The 17694-nt window shown below is 41.6% G+C and overlaps 1 protein-coding gene across 1 annotated transcript; it reads left to right on the top strand.

Moving 5' to 3' along the window:
* Positions 1-1962: 1962 nt before the first annotated feature.
* On the top strand, positions 1963-15291 carry LOC120050522 (snRNA-activating protein complex subunit 4-like). Its single transcript, XM_038997114.1, has 17 exons — positions 1963-1980; positions 2107-2247; positions 2387-2512; positions 2601-2679; positions 2777-2858; positions 3049-3150; positions 3392-3464; positions 3564-3728; positions 4011-4161; positions 4539-4645; positions 4797-4891; positions 9107-9196; positions 9300-9390; positions 9482-9937; positions 10373-10462; positions 12195-12375; positions 15281-15291. Exons 1-17 carry the CDS (start codon positions 1963-1965, stop codon positions 15289-15291), a joined length of 2058 nt encoding a protein of 685 aa, XP_038853042.1.
* Positions 15292-17694: the final 2403 nt, after the last annotated feature.

The following is a 17694-nucleotide window of genomic DNA, read 5'->3' as shown; positions in this document are numbered from 1 at the left end:
TACTTAATAAATGTAATTACAATACCCCATAAAAAATAATGCAAAGACATGTTTTTATTTTTAGCAAACTTTACTCAGTACTTTGTTGAAGCACATTTGGCAGCGATTAAAACCTCGAGTTTCTCCAATTCTTCTTTGCAGATCCTCTCAAGCTCTGTCAGGTTGGATGGGGAGCATCACAGCTATTTTCAGGTCTCGCCAGAGATATTCGATTGGGTTCAAGTCCACATGTGACGCTTGGCATTCAGGCCAAAGAGTTCAATCTTGGTTTCATCAGACCAGACAGCTGCCTTTTGGCAAACTCCAAGCGGGCTGTCATGTGTTTTTTATTGAGGAGTGGCTTCCGTCTGGCCACTCTACCATAAAGACCTGATTGGTGGAGTGCTGCAGAGATGGTTGTCCTTCTGGAACGTTCTCCCATCTCCACAGAGGAACTCTGGAGCTCTGTCAGAGTGACCATCGGGTTCTTGGTCACCTCCCTGACCTAGGCCCTTCCCTGATGGCTCAGTTTGGCCAGGCGGCCCACTCTAGGAAGAGTCTTGGTGGTTCAAACTTCTTCCATTTAAGAATGATGGAGGCCACTGTGTTCTTGGAGACCTTCAATGCTACAGACATTTTTTGGTACCCTTCCCCAGATCTGTGCCTCGACATAATCCTGTCTCGGAGCTCTTACTGACAATTCCTTCGACCTCATGGCTTGGTTTTTGCTGTGACATACACTGTCAAATGTGGAACCTTATGTGGAATCATTTGAATTTACCACCGGTGGACTCCACAATCAAGTTGTAGAAACATCTCAAGGATGATCAATGGAAACAGGATGCACCTGAGCTCAATTTCGTGTCTCATAGCAAAGGGTCTGAATACTTATGTAAATAAGTGTAAAAATAATAATATGTAAATAATTAAGATTTTAGTACATTTGCAAACATTTCTAAAAATCTGTTTATTCTTTGTCTTTATGGGGTATTGTCTGTAGATTGATGAGGATTTTTTTTTTTTTTTGTTAATCCATTTTAGGACAATGCTGTAACGTAACAAAATGCGGGAAATTTTGCTGAATCATTTCTGAATGCACTTATGTTAGCGTCTATGAATGGGTTACAAACAGTACCTATTCTGTAACTCCCAGTAATGGAAACCAAACATCTTTGTTTAAATCACATTATCTGGTGTAACAATCTGTAGCTATGTTGTTACTAGTGTAATGTTTAGGTTAACTTAACTAGCTAGCTACTGTATTTTCAGTGTAATTTGTGCTGTTAGCTGATCCCTGGTTTTGTTATCATTCATTACCCATTGTTTTTAAAAGGTGCCTCATTCATTATGTCCTCGGATGACCTTCTTGCACAGAGGGAGAGAATCGAACGCCAGATTTTGGCGCTGGAGCAAAACCTTGGACCCGAAAGCAATTCCGGCATTGAACTACTATCTTCAGATAGTTGTGCATCTGGTTGGTATCTAAAGCATGTTAAAACATTGTTGCAGTGGGCTTGTATAGAGAGGACACCCTGACTCCTGCACTAATCATAGAATACAATTTAGCCTTCAAAACTCCTTGGCATGCTTCTTAAATCTGTAATTTTTTTTCACTGCTGTCAGGTGATGGATCAGATGACAATGCTTCTCAACCAGAAGATTTGGTAAGACTTATTGACATCACCAATATTACCTTGTGACCATGATTTATTTCAGGTGATTTGAGAAATAATGTCAACCTGCTCTTCTAGGGTCCTCTGGGGAACCTGGAGGCAGAGCGGGAGCGAATACAGAGAGAGATTGAAGAGTTGGAGTGCACTCTTGGTCCAGGTGCATTTAATGCTGCGATTCTGTCAGGGAGCCAAGGCCCTTGTCTTGTGTTGTTTCGACAGGTTATTCATTGTTTCATGGATTTAAGTTTTCCTGCTAGTATACATTTATACCGGGAGTGAGTGTGACCCCTTTTATAATGTGTTGAAACAGATGTGGATGGCCAAGGAAGTGCAACAGAATTGGTTAGTATTGATTAGCATTTTCACAATTCCAGCACTCCAGTTTTCAGTTTGTCACATGATGTAAGGTTACTGTAACATGACCTTGCGCTATCCTTTCTCCCATGTCTGGTAGAGCGAAGAGGACAGTGCTGAGGAGCTGGACCTACCCCAGAACACAGATACATGTCTGCAAATTAACCTGGTTTATCAGGAAGTGTTGAAAGAGAAATTAGAGGACCTGGAGCGACTGTTAACAGACAATCAACAGCAACAAGTAAGAGACCAATAACTAATAGCCCACAGCTTCTCTTAAAGGTGCAGTCTGAAATCTGTTCAATTAATCTTTTCAAGTTTTTGCTCTGAGCTGTGCAATGTCCATGAGATGTAATAATTTTTGTCGTTTTTCCCTACAGAAAGAGATTATGTCTCAGCTATCTGGCACAGGAACTCCCCAGGCTACCACATCTGGAGAACCCACACTGAAGCTTTTCTTGGGGAGCTTTCTGAAGCCCTATTTCAGAGATAAAGTCACATTTCTGGTAGGGATGAGTTCTGATTCAGTACAATATGAGCATGGTCAAGGGGTTATACCTACATGATTTTACATTGCCTCTCTAATTCCCACAGGGCCCACCCGCTAATCCAGAAACCAGGGAGAAGATGAGTAAAAGAATCAGACCTACTGATGACGTCAAGATGAAAAGATGTGAGCCTAAAAATAATAATTGTTTGACCTTAGTGCTCCTTGCATCCTTGTTAAGTGACATCACCATTATCGGAGAGTGACTTTAAATATTTTTCAGGGGAGGGGTGGCAGAAGACTCTGCTGATAAATGCTGTGGTCAAAGACAGCATGAAACGCATGATACAGCCCAAGCTGTCCAAGTAAGTAAAGGGTGATTGTTTTCCCCTGAATGGTATCTTTTGATAATGGGAATGTCTTATTTGCTACATTTTGAAAATCACAGGAGCAAAACTTCAGATTTTTACATAGGGTTTATGAAATGTAGGTAAACATTTTTAGGATTGGTGTTAACAAATTGGCCTACATGAATGACATGATTTTGTCTCAAAGGGTTGAATACCTTACGCAGAAAATGGCCAAAGCTGAAAACGTGGAAAAGCTAATCCTGCGGAAACAAATCACTGAAATTGAAAAGGACATTGAGGCCATCGGGTGATTACCATCATAACTATTTTACGGGAAATAACAATCTAGCCTATTAATTCCAAGATGACACCGGCTATCTTGTCAGACATGTCTGTTTTGTGTTTGTTCTCACTTTACATGAAGAGATTAAATGGATTGAATTGTTTAATCCATATGTATTGTAATGTTCATAGACTCCAACTCCTTTTGTGGTTCCTGAGTCAAACCATTGCTATATAACTGTTGCCGGATCTGCTTTCCCTTGCAGTGCACTGAAGGAGGATGAGCTGATGGGTGGCCGCTATGATGACCATGACTGGCAAAAGATTTCCAATATTGATGTGGGTTGAGTATCTGCTGTCTTCTCCTCCATTCATGTGTTTGTTTTGCTATTGTTAAAAAGGCTTAAATCTTGATGCTAACATCTTATTCCTATCCAGTTTGAAGGCATCCGTGAAGCAGAGGACATAAAAAGCTTTTGGCAGAACTACCTGCATCCCTCCATTAACAAAGCCAGTTGGAAGGAAGACGAAATTGAGATGCTCAAGAAAGTTGCTGTGAAATATGGGCACCACAACTGGGATCAGATTGCTGATGAACTTGGGGTAAGAGCGGACAATATTGGTCAAAAAGCCTCATGATTGTTACGCTCTCCTATCAGTGGGATCCAGAGGTGATATTTCTAGTCCTGATTTGTACAGTTTGATTGATTGATTGGACTTTGTTTAGAGCGAAGTACCTGATACTGAACCGTTAAGTTTCCCGGTAGTAGGTAGGTCAAGTGAAATTCCCTGAACGTCCTAACATGACCAATTTCTTTGAATGTGTAAACTATTCAGGTTTATCCATTCTGAACTCGTGTCCTCTCCCCTGTCTGTCACACACAGACCAACAGGACAGCCTTCATGTGTCTCCAGACATACCAACGCTACATCTGCACCGACTTCAAGAGGAGGATGTGGGGCAGAGTGGAGGATGACATCCTTAGAGAGCTGGTGGAGAAGATGCGGATAGGGAACTACATCCCTTACACCCAGAGTAAGTCCCCACCACCTAATGTACACCTTGGCTTTTACTCATCATCTATGTTATTGTTGGTGCACATCGATGAGTTGTTATTGTTGTCCCCAGCTATGTCCCCTTCTTTGTAAGGCTCCAGTAGGAGCGTGAATTGATAACTGATGAAATTGTATGCACTCACTACTGTAAATCACTCTGGATAAGAGGGTCTGCTAAATGACAAAAATAGAAATGCAAAGCTCTCAGGATACTGTCCACTGCTCTACTCTACTGATTTTTCTCTTTTGAAAATGTGCTTGTTCAATACAAGATACTGTAGCTTGTCATGGTAGTGCATCATGTGTTGGGTTCTGGGAATTCAGCTTGCTTTCTCCATGATTTCTGTTGTACTCCAGTCTCCTATTTCATGGAGGGCCGGGATTCATGCCAGCTGATGTATCGGTGGACTCAGGTTCTGGACCCCACCCTCACGAAAGGCTATTGGTCTAAAGAAGAAGATGAGGTATGGGCAGGAGGATTTTTGGCTTTTTTGTTGGGAATAGTATCTTTAGCTTCATATAATCTGTTCCAAGGACATTTTGTGATGTCCCCATATGTACAGTATAAATATTTGATAATATAAGTTGTGCTCTAATTTTTGTATGTTGTTGCAGATGCTACTGAGAGCAGTGGCTAAACACGGGGCGGGGAACTGGTGGAAGATGCGTGAGGATGTGCCTGGCAGAAATGATAGCCAGTGTAGGGACAGGTGAGGACTAATATTGACTCTGCTCGATAGAGCCAACGCATTGACCGAACTCTCACAACATTCACTGGCAGTGAATGCACTTCATGATGAAGTATAATGACCATCCTGTGTCTCTTTACTTGGACTAAGAAAATACACTTTGACACTGTCAAGAAGCATTATGACCATCATAATCATATACAGTGGGGCAAAAAAGTATTTAGTCAGCCACCAATTGTGCAAGTTCTCCCACTTAAAAAGATGAGAGGCCTGTAATTTATCATAGGTACACTTCAACTATGACAGACAAAATGAGGGAAAAAAATCCAGAAAATCACATTGTAGGATTTTTAATGAATTTATTTGCAAATTATGGTGGAAAATAAACTTTTGTTATTGACCAAATACTTATCTCAATACTTTGTTATATACCCTTTGTTGGCAATGACAGAGGTCAAACGTTTTCTGTAAGTCTTCACAAGGTTTTCACACACTGTTGCTGGTATTTTGGCCCATTCCTCCATGCAGATCTCCTCTAGAGCAGTGATGTTTTGGGGCTGTTGCTGGGCAACACGGACTTTCAACTCCCTCCAAAGATTTTCTATGGGGTTAAGATCTGGAGACTGGCTAGGCCACTCCAGGACCTTGAAATGCTTCTTACAAAGCCACTCCTTCGTTGCCCGGGCGGTGTGTTTGGGATCATTGTCATGCTGAAAGACCCAGCCACGTTTCATCTTCAATGCCCTTGCTGATGGAAGGAGGTTTTCACTCAAAATCTCACGATACATGGCCCCATTCATTCTTTCCTTTACACGGATCAGTCGTCCTGGTCCCTTTGCAGAAAAACAGCCCCAAAGCATGATGTTTCCACCCCCATGCTTCACAGTAGGTATGGTGTTCTTTGGATGCAACTCAGCATTCTTTGTCCTCCAAACACGACGAGTTGAGTTTTTACCAAATAGTTATATTTTGGTTTCATCTGACCATATGACATTCTCCCAATCTTCTTCTGGATCATCCAAATGCTCTCTAGCAAACTTCAGACGGGCCTGGACATGTACTGGCTTAAGCAGGGGGACACGTCTGGCACTGCAGGATTTGAGTCCCTGGCGGCGTAGTGTGTTACTGATGGTAGGCTTTGTTACTTTGGTCCCAGCTCTCTGCAGGTCATTCACTAGGTCCCCCTGTGTGGTTCTGGGATTTTTGCTCACCGTTCTTGTGATCATTTTGACCCCACGGGGTGAGATCTTGCGTGGAGCCCCAGATCGAGGGAGATTATCAGTGGTCTTGTGGTCCCGTGTGGCTCAGTTGGTAGAGCATGGCGCTTGCAACGCCAGGGTTGTGGGTTCAATTCCCACGGGGGGACCAGGGTTCAATTCCCACGGGGGGACCAGGATGAATATGTATGAACTTTCTAATTTGTAAGTCGCTCTGGATAAGAGCGTCTGCTAAATGACTTAAATGTAAATGTCTTATGTCTTCCATTTCCTAATAATTGCTCCCACAGTTGATTTCTTCAAACCAAGCTGCTTACCTATTGCAGATTCAGTCTTCCCAGCCTGGTGCAGGTCTACAATTTTGTTTCTGGTGTCCTTTGACAGCTCTTTGGTCTTGGCCATAGTGGAGTTTGGAGTGTGACTGTTTGAGGTTGTGGACAGGTGTCTTTTATACTGATAACAAGTTCAAACAGGTGCCATTAATACAGGTAACGAGTGGAGGACAGAGGAGCCTCTTAAAGAAGAAGTTACAGGTCTGTGAGAGCCAGAAATCTTGCTTGTTTGTAGGTGACCAAATACACTGCTCAAAAAAATAAAGGGAACACTTTAACAACACAATGTAACTCCAAGTCAATCACACTTCTGTGAAGTCAAACTGTCCACTTAGGAAGCAACACTGATTGACAATAAATTTCACATGCTGTTGTGGTAGCATGAGACGGAGTCTACAACCCACACAAGTGGCTCAGGTAGTGCAGCTCATCCAGGATGGCACATCAATGCGAGCTGTGGCAAGAAGGTTTGCTGTGTCTGTCAGCGTAGTGCACATTTGTGGCCTGCTGGAGGTCATTTTGCAGGGCTCTGGCAGTGCTCCTCCTGCTCAAAGGCGGAGGTACCGGTCCTGCTGCTGGGTTGTTGCCCTCCTACGGCCTCCTCCACGTCTCCTGATGTACTGGCCTGTCTCCTGGTAGCGCCTCCATGCTCTGGACACTACACTGACAGACACAGCAAACCTCGCATTGATGTGCCATCCTGGATGAGCTGCACTACCTGAGCCACTTGTGTGGGTTGTAGACTCCGTCTCATGCTACCACTAGAGTGAGAGCACCGCCAGCATTCAAAAGGGACCAAAACATCAGCCAGGAAGCATAGGAACTGAGAAGTGGTCTGTGGTCACCACCTGCAGAATCACTCCTTTATTGGGGGTGTCTTGCTAATTGCCTATAATTTCCACCTTTTGTCTATTCCATTTGCACAACAGCATGTGAAATGTATTGTCAATCAGTGTTGCTTCCTAAGTGGACAGTTTGATTTCACAGAAGTGTGATTGACTTGGAGTTACATTGTGTTGTTTAAGTGTTCCCTTTATTTTTTTGAGCAGTGTACTTATTTTCCACCATAATTTGCAAATAAATTCATTAAAAATCCTACAATGTGATTTTCTGGATTTTTTTTCTCATTTTGTCTGTCATAGTTGAAGTGTATGATGAAAATTACAGGCCTCTCTCATCTTTTTAAGTGGGAGAACTTGCACAATTGGTGGCTGACTAAATACTTTTTTGCCCCACTGTATAAGCCAGATAGGCCTATCACATACATGCCCTTATGTCAGTCATCATTCAAAAAGAGGGTGTCTAGTCCTGCTCCTGCATTCATCCCAGTCATCAGTAACAGAGCACTGGGCTAGGTGCATGTCTGACATCAGTTTGTCTGCAATTACAATGATAATTTAAAATGGTCAATTTCAGAAAATCTTTTATAGCAAACATATTACTGACAAGTAGGCTATGGTGAAATGGAATGTTTTGCCATGTTTGGTATTTGTGGGTTTTCACACTCTTATGTATGTGGCATAACCTTCCATAAAATAATGCAATATAGTCACAACAGGTCTAAATATCATAAGTGTTATGACCATATTATGACAAGTTATGTAGCTGTTATGACATGGTTATGATGACTGTCACAATGTGTTATGACGCTGGGCGTCAAGTTAAGTGTTGCCTTTTTTTCCCCTTCAGACAAAATATTTTTTTAATTCTGCTAAAATTACACAACACCAAAAAAATGGATGAGCATGCTTTGTAATGTTTCTAAAACAAATGTATTACTAGTAAGACGTAATGTGGTATATTGTTTAATTTCATTTTTTTGTGACCGGAGTCTTTTTAACCAAAATATCACAGATGAGACAAAAAATGAGGTTACCATGGTAGTGCGACTCCAGTTATGTTTGTGCCTGTGAGAGTCTGACTAGTAGAAGCGTTGTCTTCTCTTCCCTAGCAGTTGAAACTCAAACATAGAAAAACAATGTAAATAGCCAAGAAACACAAGGATAAAATCTCACTTCAGTAGATTTTGGTTTCAAGTAAATTAGACCAACTGTTATGCCTGTGCGCAGTGCTTCTAAAAATGAATCTGTCACTCAGCTCTTTACATGCGCACAGTCCCCAGCCAGGCAGTGTTGCAGCTCGAAGTGCAATAGGCTGTATAGGATTCGTAGTTTGACTATGTGCGACTAATTTACCAGCTATGAAACTAAACGGCAGAAATACTTTGAAAACAGCTACTGCATCGTTTATTTGACTATAAATGTGATCATACTTGACTATTTTTATTCACAAATGCGAGTGAAATGCTCACACTGGGGAGCCCTGACCATCCGCCAACATGGCTGGTGAAATAGACATCTCAAACGCCAATGCCAAAATCTACCCGCAGGTGGCGGGGTGTTAATTTTAGACCCTGCAGCCATCGTATATCAGATCGTATATCACGGTATGACAAAAATATTTTTACTACTCTACGTTGGTAACCAGTTTATAATAGCAATAAGGCACCTCAGGGGTTTGTATTATATGGCCAATATACCATGGCTAAGCGCTGTATCCAGGCACTCCGCGTTGCATTGTGTGTAAGAAAAGCCCTTATCCGTGGTATATTGGCCATATACTACACCCCTCGGGCCTTGCTTAATTAGAACATACGGTCACTGACAAACCTCTGTTTCATTCTGTAGGTATGTGGACGTCCTGATTGGGAACGTGAAGAAGGGGCCATTTGACGAGGAGGAAAAGGCGCAACTTCGACAATTGGTGGAGAAATATGGACGTAGGAACTGCTATAGAAAGCTGACTCGCATAGAAAATATATCAAAAGAATCAGGTTACCTTTCTTGATAATCAGGTCTAACAGTTTATTTTGTCCTTTTCTATAGGTAAATGGGCTAAGATAGCTGCTGAAATGCCTAACAGAATTGACTGCCAGGTCCTTCAACAGTGGAGGAGAATGACAGGGTACAAGGTGAGTGTTGACTATGTAGCCTTATTGTCCTTCTCAACTCAGTCTGTGACACTGGACATACAGTTAATTACTCTCTTATTTTTGTAAACAGCCCAGACCTCGGAGGGACAGAAGTAGAAGAGGATTGCAGAGGAGAAAGGCAGTGGCTGTGAGGAGCATCAAGAGTAGGCTGAAGAGGCTAGACGATGATGTGCACTCAAGCGCCGATGAAGAGGAGAGCGTCAAGATGGAATTTATGGACAGTGACGACGAGAAGAAACAGAAGTTCTTTGAACTGTACGAATCTGATCAGGAAAGTGACATTTTTGAAGACTACACCCAACCAGACATGGAGCAATGGATCCCCATGCGAGAGAAGCAGTTTGAAGGGATGGTGAGGAGTGTGATGGTTGAACGGCCCAGCAAGTACACAACGCAAGAGCAGGCAGCGACGGACAGCCAGGCCGCAGCACGCAAGTTCATGGTGGTACGCTCCACCGTCCTGGACCGCTTTGGCAAGCCTGCTGCCACTGTCATTGGACAAAACCCCCCAATCCTGGCAAAGAAGGTACCAGCATTTATTTATTAACAGTCATGTGATTCGTTGCACCATTATGTGTATAGCGTATGCAGATTTTGAACACCCGTCCCTAGACGGGCCTTTATGAAGTTGTCAACTTAAAATGAATGCAACCATTGTCATTTTGTTCCCAAATACCACCATCATAAAGCAGAGACTAGATCTGCATCAGTAACCATAGCTACATATTAACTTAATCTGAATGTATCACAAAATGGGATCACTAGGCAGTTAACATTTAATAAACATTCAATCATTCATCAGCTGTGTAGCTCATTTTAAAGTGAGTCTCTTTGTTTATGAACTCAGAAATATGATTCTTATTTTAGAATATGTAGTAAAGTTAGCTGGCTAACCGATTGATTCCTGCTTTGACTTAAGTAAAGCAGCATGTGACATTCTCTGTATGTGTTCCTTCTAAAGGATTGCAACAGTGACCTGGCCATGCTCCAGGTATGCTATGGAGAGGTGAGGAACCTGATCACTTGGAAGAAAACAAATGCCACAAAACATGTAAGTCGCCAGGTGACACTCAAAAATTACAACAATATTTTCATTTAGCCTCTCTTTATGTGGTGAAACAGAGAATGTTTCATACAAATAAATATAGTAAAAGCTTGAATCTATGTAAGAACAGTGTGTTAAAATAGTTGTGTGCTCTAAGGTTTCGTTACATAGCCTATCTAGCTCAATCGATGATGGAGATTGAGCTTTGTTAATACAGAGGTCTTCTCCTCATAAAGCCTGTGATGTGTGTCTTCTGTTTTCTATGTACAGTACCAGTCAAAAGTTTGGACACACCTACTCATTCAAGGGTTTTTCTTTATTTTTACTATTTTCTACATTGTAGAATAATAGTGAAGACATCTTAACTATGAAATAACACATACCGAATCATGTAGTAACCCAAAATATATTTGAGATTCTTTAAAGTAGCCACCCTTTGCCTTGATGACAGCTTTGCACACTCATAGCATTCTCTCAACCATCTTCATGAGGTAGTCACCTGGAATGCATTTCAATTAACAGGTGTGCCTTGTTAAAAGTTAATTTGTTATTTCTTTCCTTAATGTGTTTGAGCCAATCAGTTGTGTTGTGACAAGGTAGGGGTGGTATACAGAAGATAGCCCTATTTGGTAAAAGAACAAGTCCATATTATGGCAAGAACAGCTCAAATAAGCAAAGAGAAACGACAGTCCATCATTACTTTTAGGACATGAAGGTCAGTCAATGCAGAAAATTTCAAGAACTTTGAACGTTTCTTCAAGTGCAGTCGCAAAAACCATCAAGCGCTATGATGAAACTGGCTCTCATGGGGACCGCCACAGGAAAGGAAGACCTGGATAAGGTCATTAGAGTTAACTGGACCTCAGATTGCATCCCAAATAAATTCTTCACAGAGTGCAAGTAACAGACATATCTTAACATTAACTGTTCAGAATCAGACCTTCATGGTCGAATTGCTGCAAAGAAACCACTACTAAAGGACACCAATAAGAAGAGACTTGCTTGGGCCAAGAAAAACAAGCAATGGCCATTAGACTGGTGGAAATCTGTCCTTTGGTCTGATTCCAAATTTGAGATTTTTGGTTCCAACCGCCGTGGCTTTGTAAGACGCAGAGTAGGTGAACGGATGAACTCCGCATGTGTGGTTCCAACCGTGAAGCATGGAGGAGGAGGAGTGGGGGTGCTTTGCTGTTGACGTTCTCTGTGATTTATTCAAAATTCAAGGCATACTTAACCAGCATGGCTATCACAGCATTATGCCATCCCATCTGGTTTGCGCTTAGTGGGACTTTCATTTGTTTTTCAACAGGACAATGACCCAAAACACACCTCCAGGCTGTGTAAGGTCTATTTGACCAAGGAGAGTGATGGTGCTGGATCAGATGACCTGACCTCCACAATCACCCGACCTCAACCCAATTGAGATGGTTTGGGATGAGTTGTCACACAGAGTGAAGGAAAAGCAGCCAAAAAGGTCTATGTGGGAACTCCTTCAAGACAGTTGGAAAAGCATTCCTCATGAAGCTGGTTGAGGGAATGCCAAGAGAGTGCAAAGCTGTCATCAAGGCAAAGGGTGGCTACTTTGAAGAATATCAAATATAAAAAATATTTTGATTTGTGTTATTTCATAGTTTTGATGTCTTCACTATTATTCTACAATGTAAAAAAATAAATAAATAAAAACCCTTGACTGAGTAGGTGTGTCCAAACTTTTGACTGTTACTGTACATGTCTGCAGAAAAACAGTGGGTCTACAAGCAGTGACCAGGGGACGCCTCACAATTGCTCAAGGCAAAAGGACTCCTCTGCCAACAGTGAAACCTACACCACTCTCAACTATTCCCTTCAGTTGGCAGTCACTCCCTGGGTGGGCAATGTGCTTATGCCCCCACCAATCTCTTCAAACAAGCTCAGTGAAGGTACTTTATGAGTTGTCACAGGCAATACATCCAAACTTCTCTCAATTGTAGGTAAGTAAAATGAGCTTTCTTGTTGTTAAATAATGGGTTTTGGAAGACTGAACCAAGGACTTGACTTGATCCTGAGTTATATACAGTAAGTGTACAAAACATTACGAACACCTGCTCTTTCCATGCCGTAGAATGACCAGGTTAAAGCTATGATCCCTAAGTGATATCACTTCTTAAATCCACTTCAGTCCGTGTAGATGAAGGGGAGGAGACAGGTTAAAGAAGGATTTTGAAGCCTCAAGACAATTGAGACATGGATTGTGTATGTGTTCCATTCAGAGGGTGAGTATGCAAGACAAAAGATTGAATTGCCTTTGAAAGTGGTATGGTGGTAGTTTGGCCAGGTTTTAAAATGGCTGCTATGTTACCGCCTTTATTCCATACATGTTGGTGATGTAACAATACGAGAGTGCCTCTGACGGTTCCCTCTGAAATTAGCCACTGTAAACAAGCAAAACAGAGCTGCGAATTTAACATATGTTTTTATTGATTAGCATTCAGGATAATGTGTATCCAAGTCTGTACTGTGTTGTGATGTCAACAAATTGCAAATAAACAGCACAATGCGGAAGCTTCAATTATCACCAGCTATGGAGGAGAAAAGTGCCGCTCTTGGAACATTCAGACATATACCGCATTGGCTAAACTCCATATATACACTGAGTATACCAAACATTAGGAGCACCTTCCTAATATTGAGTTGCACCCCCCCCCCCCCCCCCCCCTTTTTGCCCTCAGATCAGCCTTAATTCATCAGGGCATGGACTCTACACTACCGGTCAAAATGTTTAGAACACCTACTCATTCAAAGGTTTTTCTTGATTTTTACTATTTTCTACATTGTAGAATAATAGTGAAGACATCAAAACTATGAAATAACACATATGGAATCATGTAGTAACCAAAAAAGTGTTAAACAAATCAAAATATATTTTATATTTGAGATTCTTAAAATAGCCACCCTTTCCCTTGATGACAGCTTTGCACACTCTTGGCATTCTCTCAACAAGCTTCACCTGGAATGTTTTTCCAACAGTCTTGAAGGAGTTCCCACATATGCTGAGCACTTGTTGGCTGCTTTTCCTTCACTCTGCTGTCCAACTCATCACAAACCATCTCAATTTGGTTGAGGTTGGGGGATTGTGGAGGTCAGGTCATCTGATGCAGCACTCAATTACTCTCCTTGGTAAAATAGCCCTTACACAGCCTGGAGGTGTGTTGGGTCATTGACCAGTTGAAAAACAAATGATAGTCCCACTAAGCCCAAACCAGATGGGATGGCGTATCGCTGCAGAAGGCTGTGGTAGCCATGCTGGTTAAGTCTGCCTTGAATTCTAAATTAATCTCAAACAATGTCACCAGCAAAATTCCCCCACACCATAACACCTCCTCCTCCATGCTTTACGGTGTTAAATACACATGCGGAGATAATCCATACACGCACACCGTGTCTCACAAAGACATGGCGGTTGGAACCAAAAATCTCCAATTTAGACTCCAGACCAAAGGACAAATTTCCACCGGTCTAACGTCCATTGCTCGTGTTTCTTGGCCCAAGCAAGTCTCTTCTTCTTATTGGTGTCTTTTAGTAGTGGTTTCTTTGCAGCAATTCGACCATGAAGGCCTGATTCACACAGCCTCCTCTGAACAGTTGATGTTGAGATGTGTCTGTTACTTGAACTCTGAAGCATTTATTTGGGCTGCAAATTCTGATACTGGTAACTCTAATGAGCTTATCCTCTGCAGCAGAGGTAACTCTGGGTCTTCCATTCCTGTGGCGGTCCTCATTAGAGCCAGTTTCATCATAGCGCTTGATGGTTTTTGTGACTGCACTTGAAGAAACGTTCAAAGTTTTAGAAATGTTCCATATTGACTGACCTTCATGTCTTAAGGTAATGATGGACTGCCGTTTCTCTTTACTTATTTGAGCTGTTCTTGCCATAATATGGACTTGGTATTTTACCAAATAGGGCTATTTTCCGTATACCCCTCCCTGTCACAAATCAACGTTTCCTTCTGAAATGCTTTTAAGAAGGAAATAAATTAACTTTTAAGAAGGCACACCTGTTAATTGAAATGCATTCCAGGTGACTGCCTCATGAAGCTGGTTTAGAGAATGCCAAGAATGTGCAAAGCTGTCATCAAGGCAAAGGGTGGCTATTTTAAGAATCTCAAATATATTTTGATTTGTTTAACACTTTTTTGGTTACTACATGATTCCATATGTGTTATTTCATAGTTTGTCTTCACTATTATTCTACAATGTAGAAAATAGTACAAATAAAGAAAAACCGTTGAATGAGTAGGTGTTTTAAAACTTTTGACCGGTAGTGTACAATGTGTCGAAAGCATTCCATATACTGGCCCATGTTGACTTCAATGCTTCCCACAGTTGTCAAGTTGGCTGGATGTCCTTTGGGTGGTGGACCATTCTTGACACACGGGAAATTGTTGAGCGTGAAAAACCTAGAAGCGTTGCAGTTCTTGACACAAAACGGTGCGCCTGGCGGCACTTACTACCATACCCCGTTCAAAGGCACTTAAGTATTTTGTCTTGCCCATTCACCTTCTGAATGGCAAACATACACAATCCATGTCTAAACTGTCTCAAGGCATAAAAATCCTTTAACTCATCTCCTCTACCCTCCATCTGCACTGATTTTAAGTGGATTTAATAAGTGACATCAATAGGGGATCATAACTTTCACCTGGTCATGGAAATAGTAGTAATATAGTCAGTGTATATGACTCTAAATTGATCCTACTTTCTCTTGTGTTTGTAGCTGACATGGTGCGAGAGAGATCAGAGAGCATTGGACTCTCCAAGACCCCAGTGTTCTTGTTCTTTCTGCAGGTAGGGAATGAACCAAGGGGGGGGCAACATTTTTATATGAATGAGCACAATAATGCCATTATGTTAGTTGGGTTTTTCTTATGGATGCGAGCGCGTAGTCCTATGCAGAAATTCTGGCAAGTATTCTAATGCTGATAGACAAACACGAATGACTTCAAGCTACATACAGGAAAAATGGAACACATTTTACAACATATGTTCTTTATTGGCATATCAAGAGCGCATGACTAGCTATTATGGTACACAATTAATGCATCATAACCTCAGTCCAGAATATCAAGAAAGGGTTAACCGATAATTCCATATTTTGAATCCATTGTCAGCCGATCCTGATCATATGAACATTTTACATTATGCATTTTCTAATGCGATCTGAAACAGGTCCTCCGTGTGGATGCTGAGGGCTGTAAGCAGATAATTAAAATGCGTAACAAACAAGTGAGTATAATTTACTACACCATTAACAAAAAGTCCTCATACTTTAAAACCTTTACAGTTTTAGGTTTTTGCATCTATAATAATTGCTACTTACTGTGCATTCGGAAAGTATTCAGACCCCTTGACTTTTTCCACATATTGTTACGTTACAGACTTATTCTAAAATTGATTAAATCATGTTTTCCCTCATCAATCTACACACAATACCCCATAATGACAAAGCGCAAAGTTTTTTTTAGACATTTTTGCACATTTATAAAAATAACCATATTTACATAAGTAATCAGACCCTTGCGTGAGATGCGAAATTGAACTCAGGTCCATCCTGTTTCCACTGATCATCCTTGAGATGTTTCTACAACTTGATTGGAGTCCACCTGTCGTAAATTCAATTGATTGGACATGATTTGGAAAGGCACACACCTGTCTATATAAGGTCCCACAGTTGACAGTGCATGTCAGAGCAAAAACCAAACCATGAGATTGAAGGAATTTTTCGTAGAGCTCCGAGACAAGATTGTGTCGAGGCACAGATCTGGGGAAGGGTACAAGAACATGTATGCAGGGTTGAAGGTCCCAAAGAAAAAAGTGGCCTAAATCATTCTTAAAAGGGAGAAGTTTGGACCCACCAAGACTCTTCCTAGAGCTGGCCGCCTGGCCAAACTGAGCAGTCGGGGAGGAGGGTCTTGGGTCAGGGAAGTGACTAACAAACCCGATGGTTACTCTGACAGAGCTCCAGATTTCCTCTGTGGAGATAGTTGTCCTTCTGGAAGGTTCTCCCATCTCAGCAGCACTCCACCAATCAAGCCTTTATGGTAGAGTGGCCAGATGGAATCCACTCAGTAAAATGCACATGACCGCCCTCTTGGAGTTTGCTAAAAAACAACCTAAAGGACTCTGACCATGAGAATCAAGATTCTCTGGTCTGATGAAACCAAGATTGAACTCTTTGGCCTGAATGCCAAGCGTCACGTCTGGAGGAAACATGGCATCATCCCTACGGTGAAGCATGGTGGTGGCAGCATCATGCTGTGGGGATTTTGTTCAGCGGCAGGGACTGGGATACTAGTCAGGATCGAGGGAAAGTACAGAGAGATCTTTGAAAACCTGCTCCAGAGCACTCAGGACCTCCGACTGGGGAAAAGGTTCACCTTCAAACTGGACAACGACCCTAAGCACACAGCCAAGACAATGCAGGAGTGGCTTTGAGACAAGTCTCTGAATGTCCTTGAGTGGCCCAGCCAGAGCCCGGATTTGAACCCGATCGAACATCTCTGGAGAGACTTGATAGTAGCTATGCAGCGACGCTCCCCATTCAATCTGACAGAGTTTGAGAAGATCTGCAGAGAAGAATGGGAGAAACTCCCCAAATACAGGTGTGCCAAGCTTGTAGCGTCATACCTAAGAAGACTTGAGGCTGTAATCGCTTCCAAATATGCTTCAACAAAGTACTGAGTAAAGGGTCTGAATACTTATGTAAATGTAATATTTCCTTATTTTTATTTTTTATAAATTTGCAAAAATGTCAACCTGTTTTTGCTTTTTCATTATGGGGTATTGTGTATAGATTGATGAGGGGGGGGGGGGGACGGACAATTTAATCAATTTTAGAATAAGGCTGTAAGGTAACAAAGTAAAGTGGTCTTAATACTTTCCAAATGCACTGTATAAGCAATTTGAACAGAGCAATTGTGATGTCAATTTATCTGTTTCAGGCGGTACTCATGGGACACAGATCTTGGGAAGCGAAACCGGGTAACATATTATGTTTGTATATCGCATTGAATATGTCATACCCTGTGAAAGTGATCTTTACTTCCGTATTGTTTCCCATGCTGTTTTGAATGGGCTTCGTGGTTGTTATTTTTTTTAATTTATGAAAATGCAGCCATTTTAAAATGTATATAAAATTATATTTGTGTTTGTGGATGAATTGACCTCTATCAGATACCTTTTTTATGATGTTTTTGCGCTTG

This window comes from Salvelinus namaycush, chromosome 1 (assembly GCF_016432855.1).
Source record: "Salvelinus namaycush isolate Seneca chromosome 1, SaNama_1.0, whole genome shotgun sequence".
Taxonomy (NCBI): domain Eukaryota; kingdom Metazoa; phylum Chordata; class Actinopteri; order Salmoniformes; family Salmonidae; genus Salvelinus; species Salvelinus namaycush.
The sequence above is the reverse complement of the archived record's forward strand: the minus strand, read 5'-3'. Positions and strand labels throughout refer to the sequence as shown.

What these genes read in the sequence shown, in the direction of transcription:
- LOC120050522 (XM_038997114.1), top strand. An exon ending in TGACGTCAAGATGAAAAGAT is followed by an intron (nt 2,680 to 2,776) that starts GTGAGCCTAAAA and finishes AATATTTTTCAG; the next exon opens with GGGAGGGGTGGCAGAAGACT. An exon ending in GGTCTAAAGAAGAAGATGAG is followed by an intron (nt 4,646 to 4,796) that starts GTATGGGCAGGA and finishes ATGTTGTTGCAG; the next exon opens with ATGCTACTGAGAGCAGTGGC.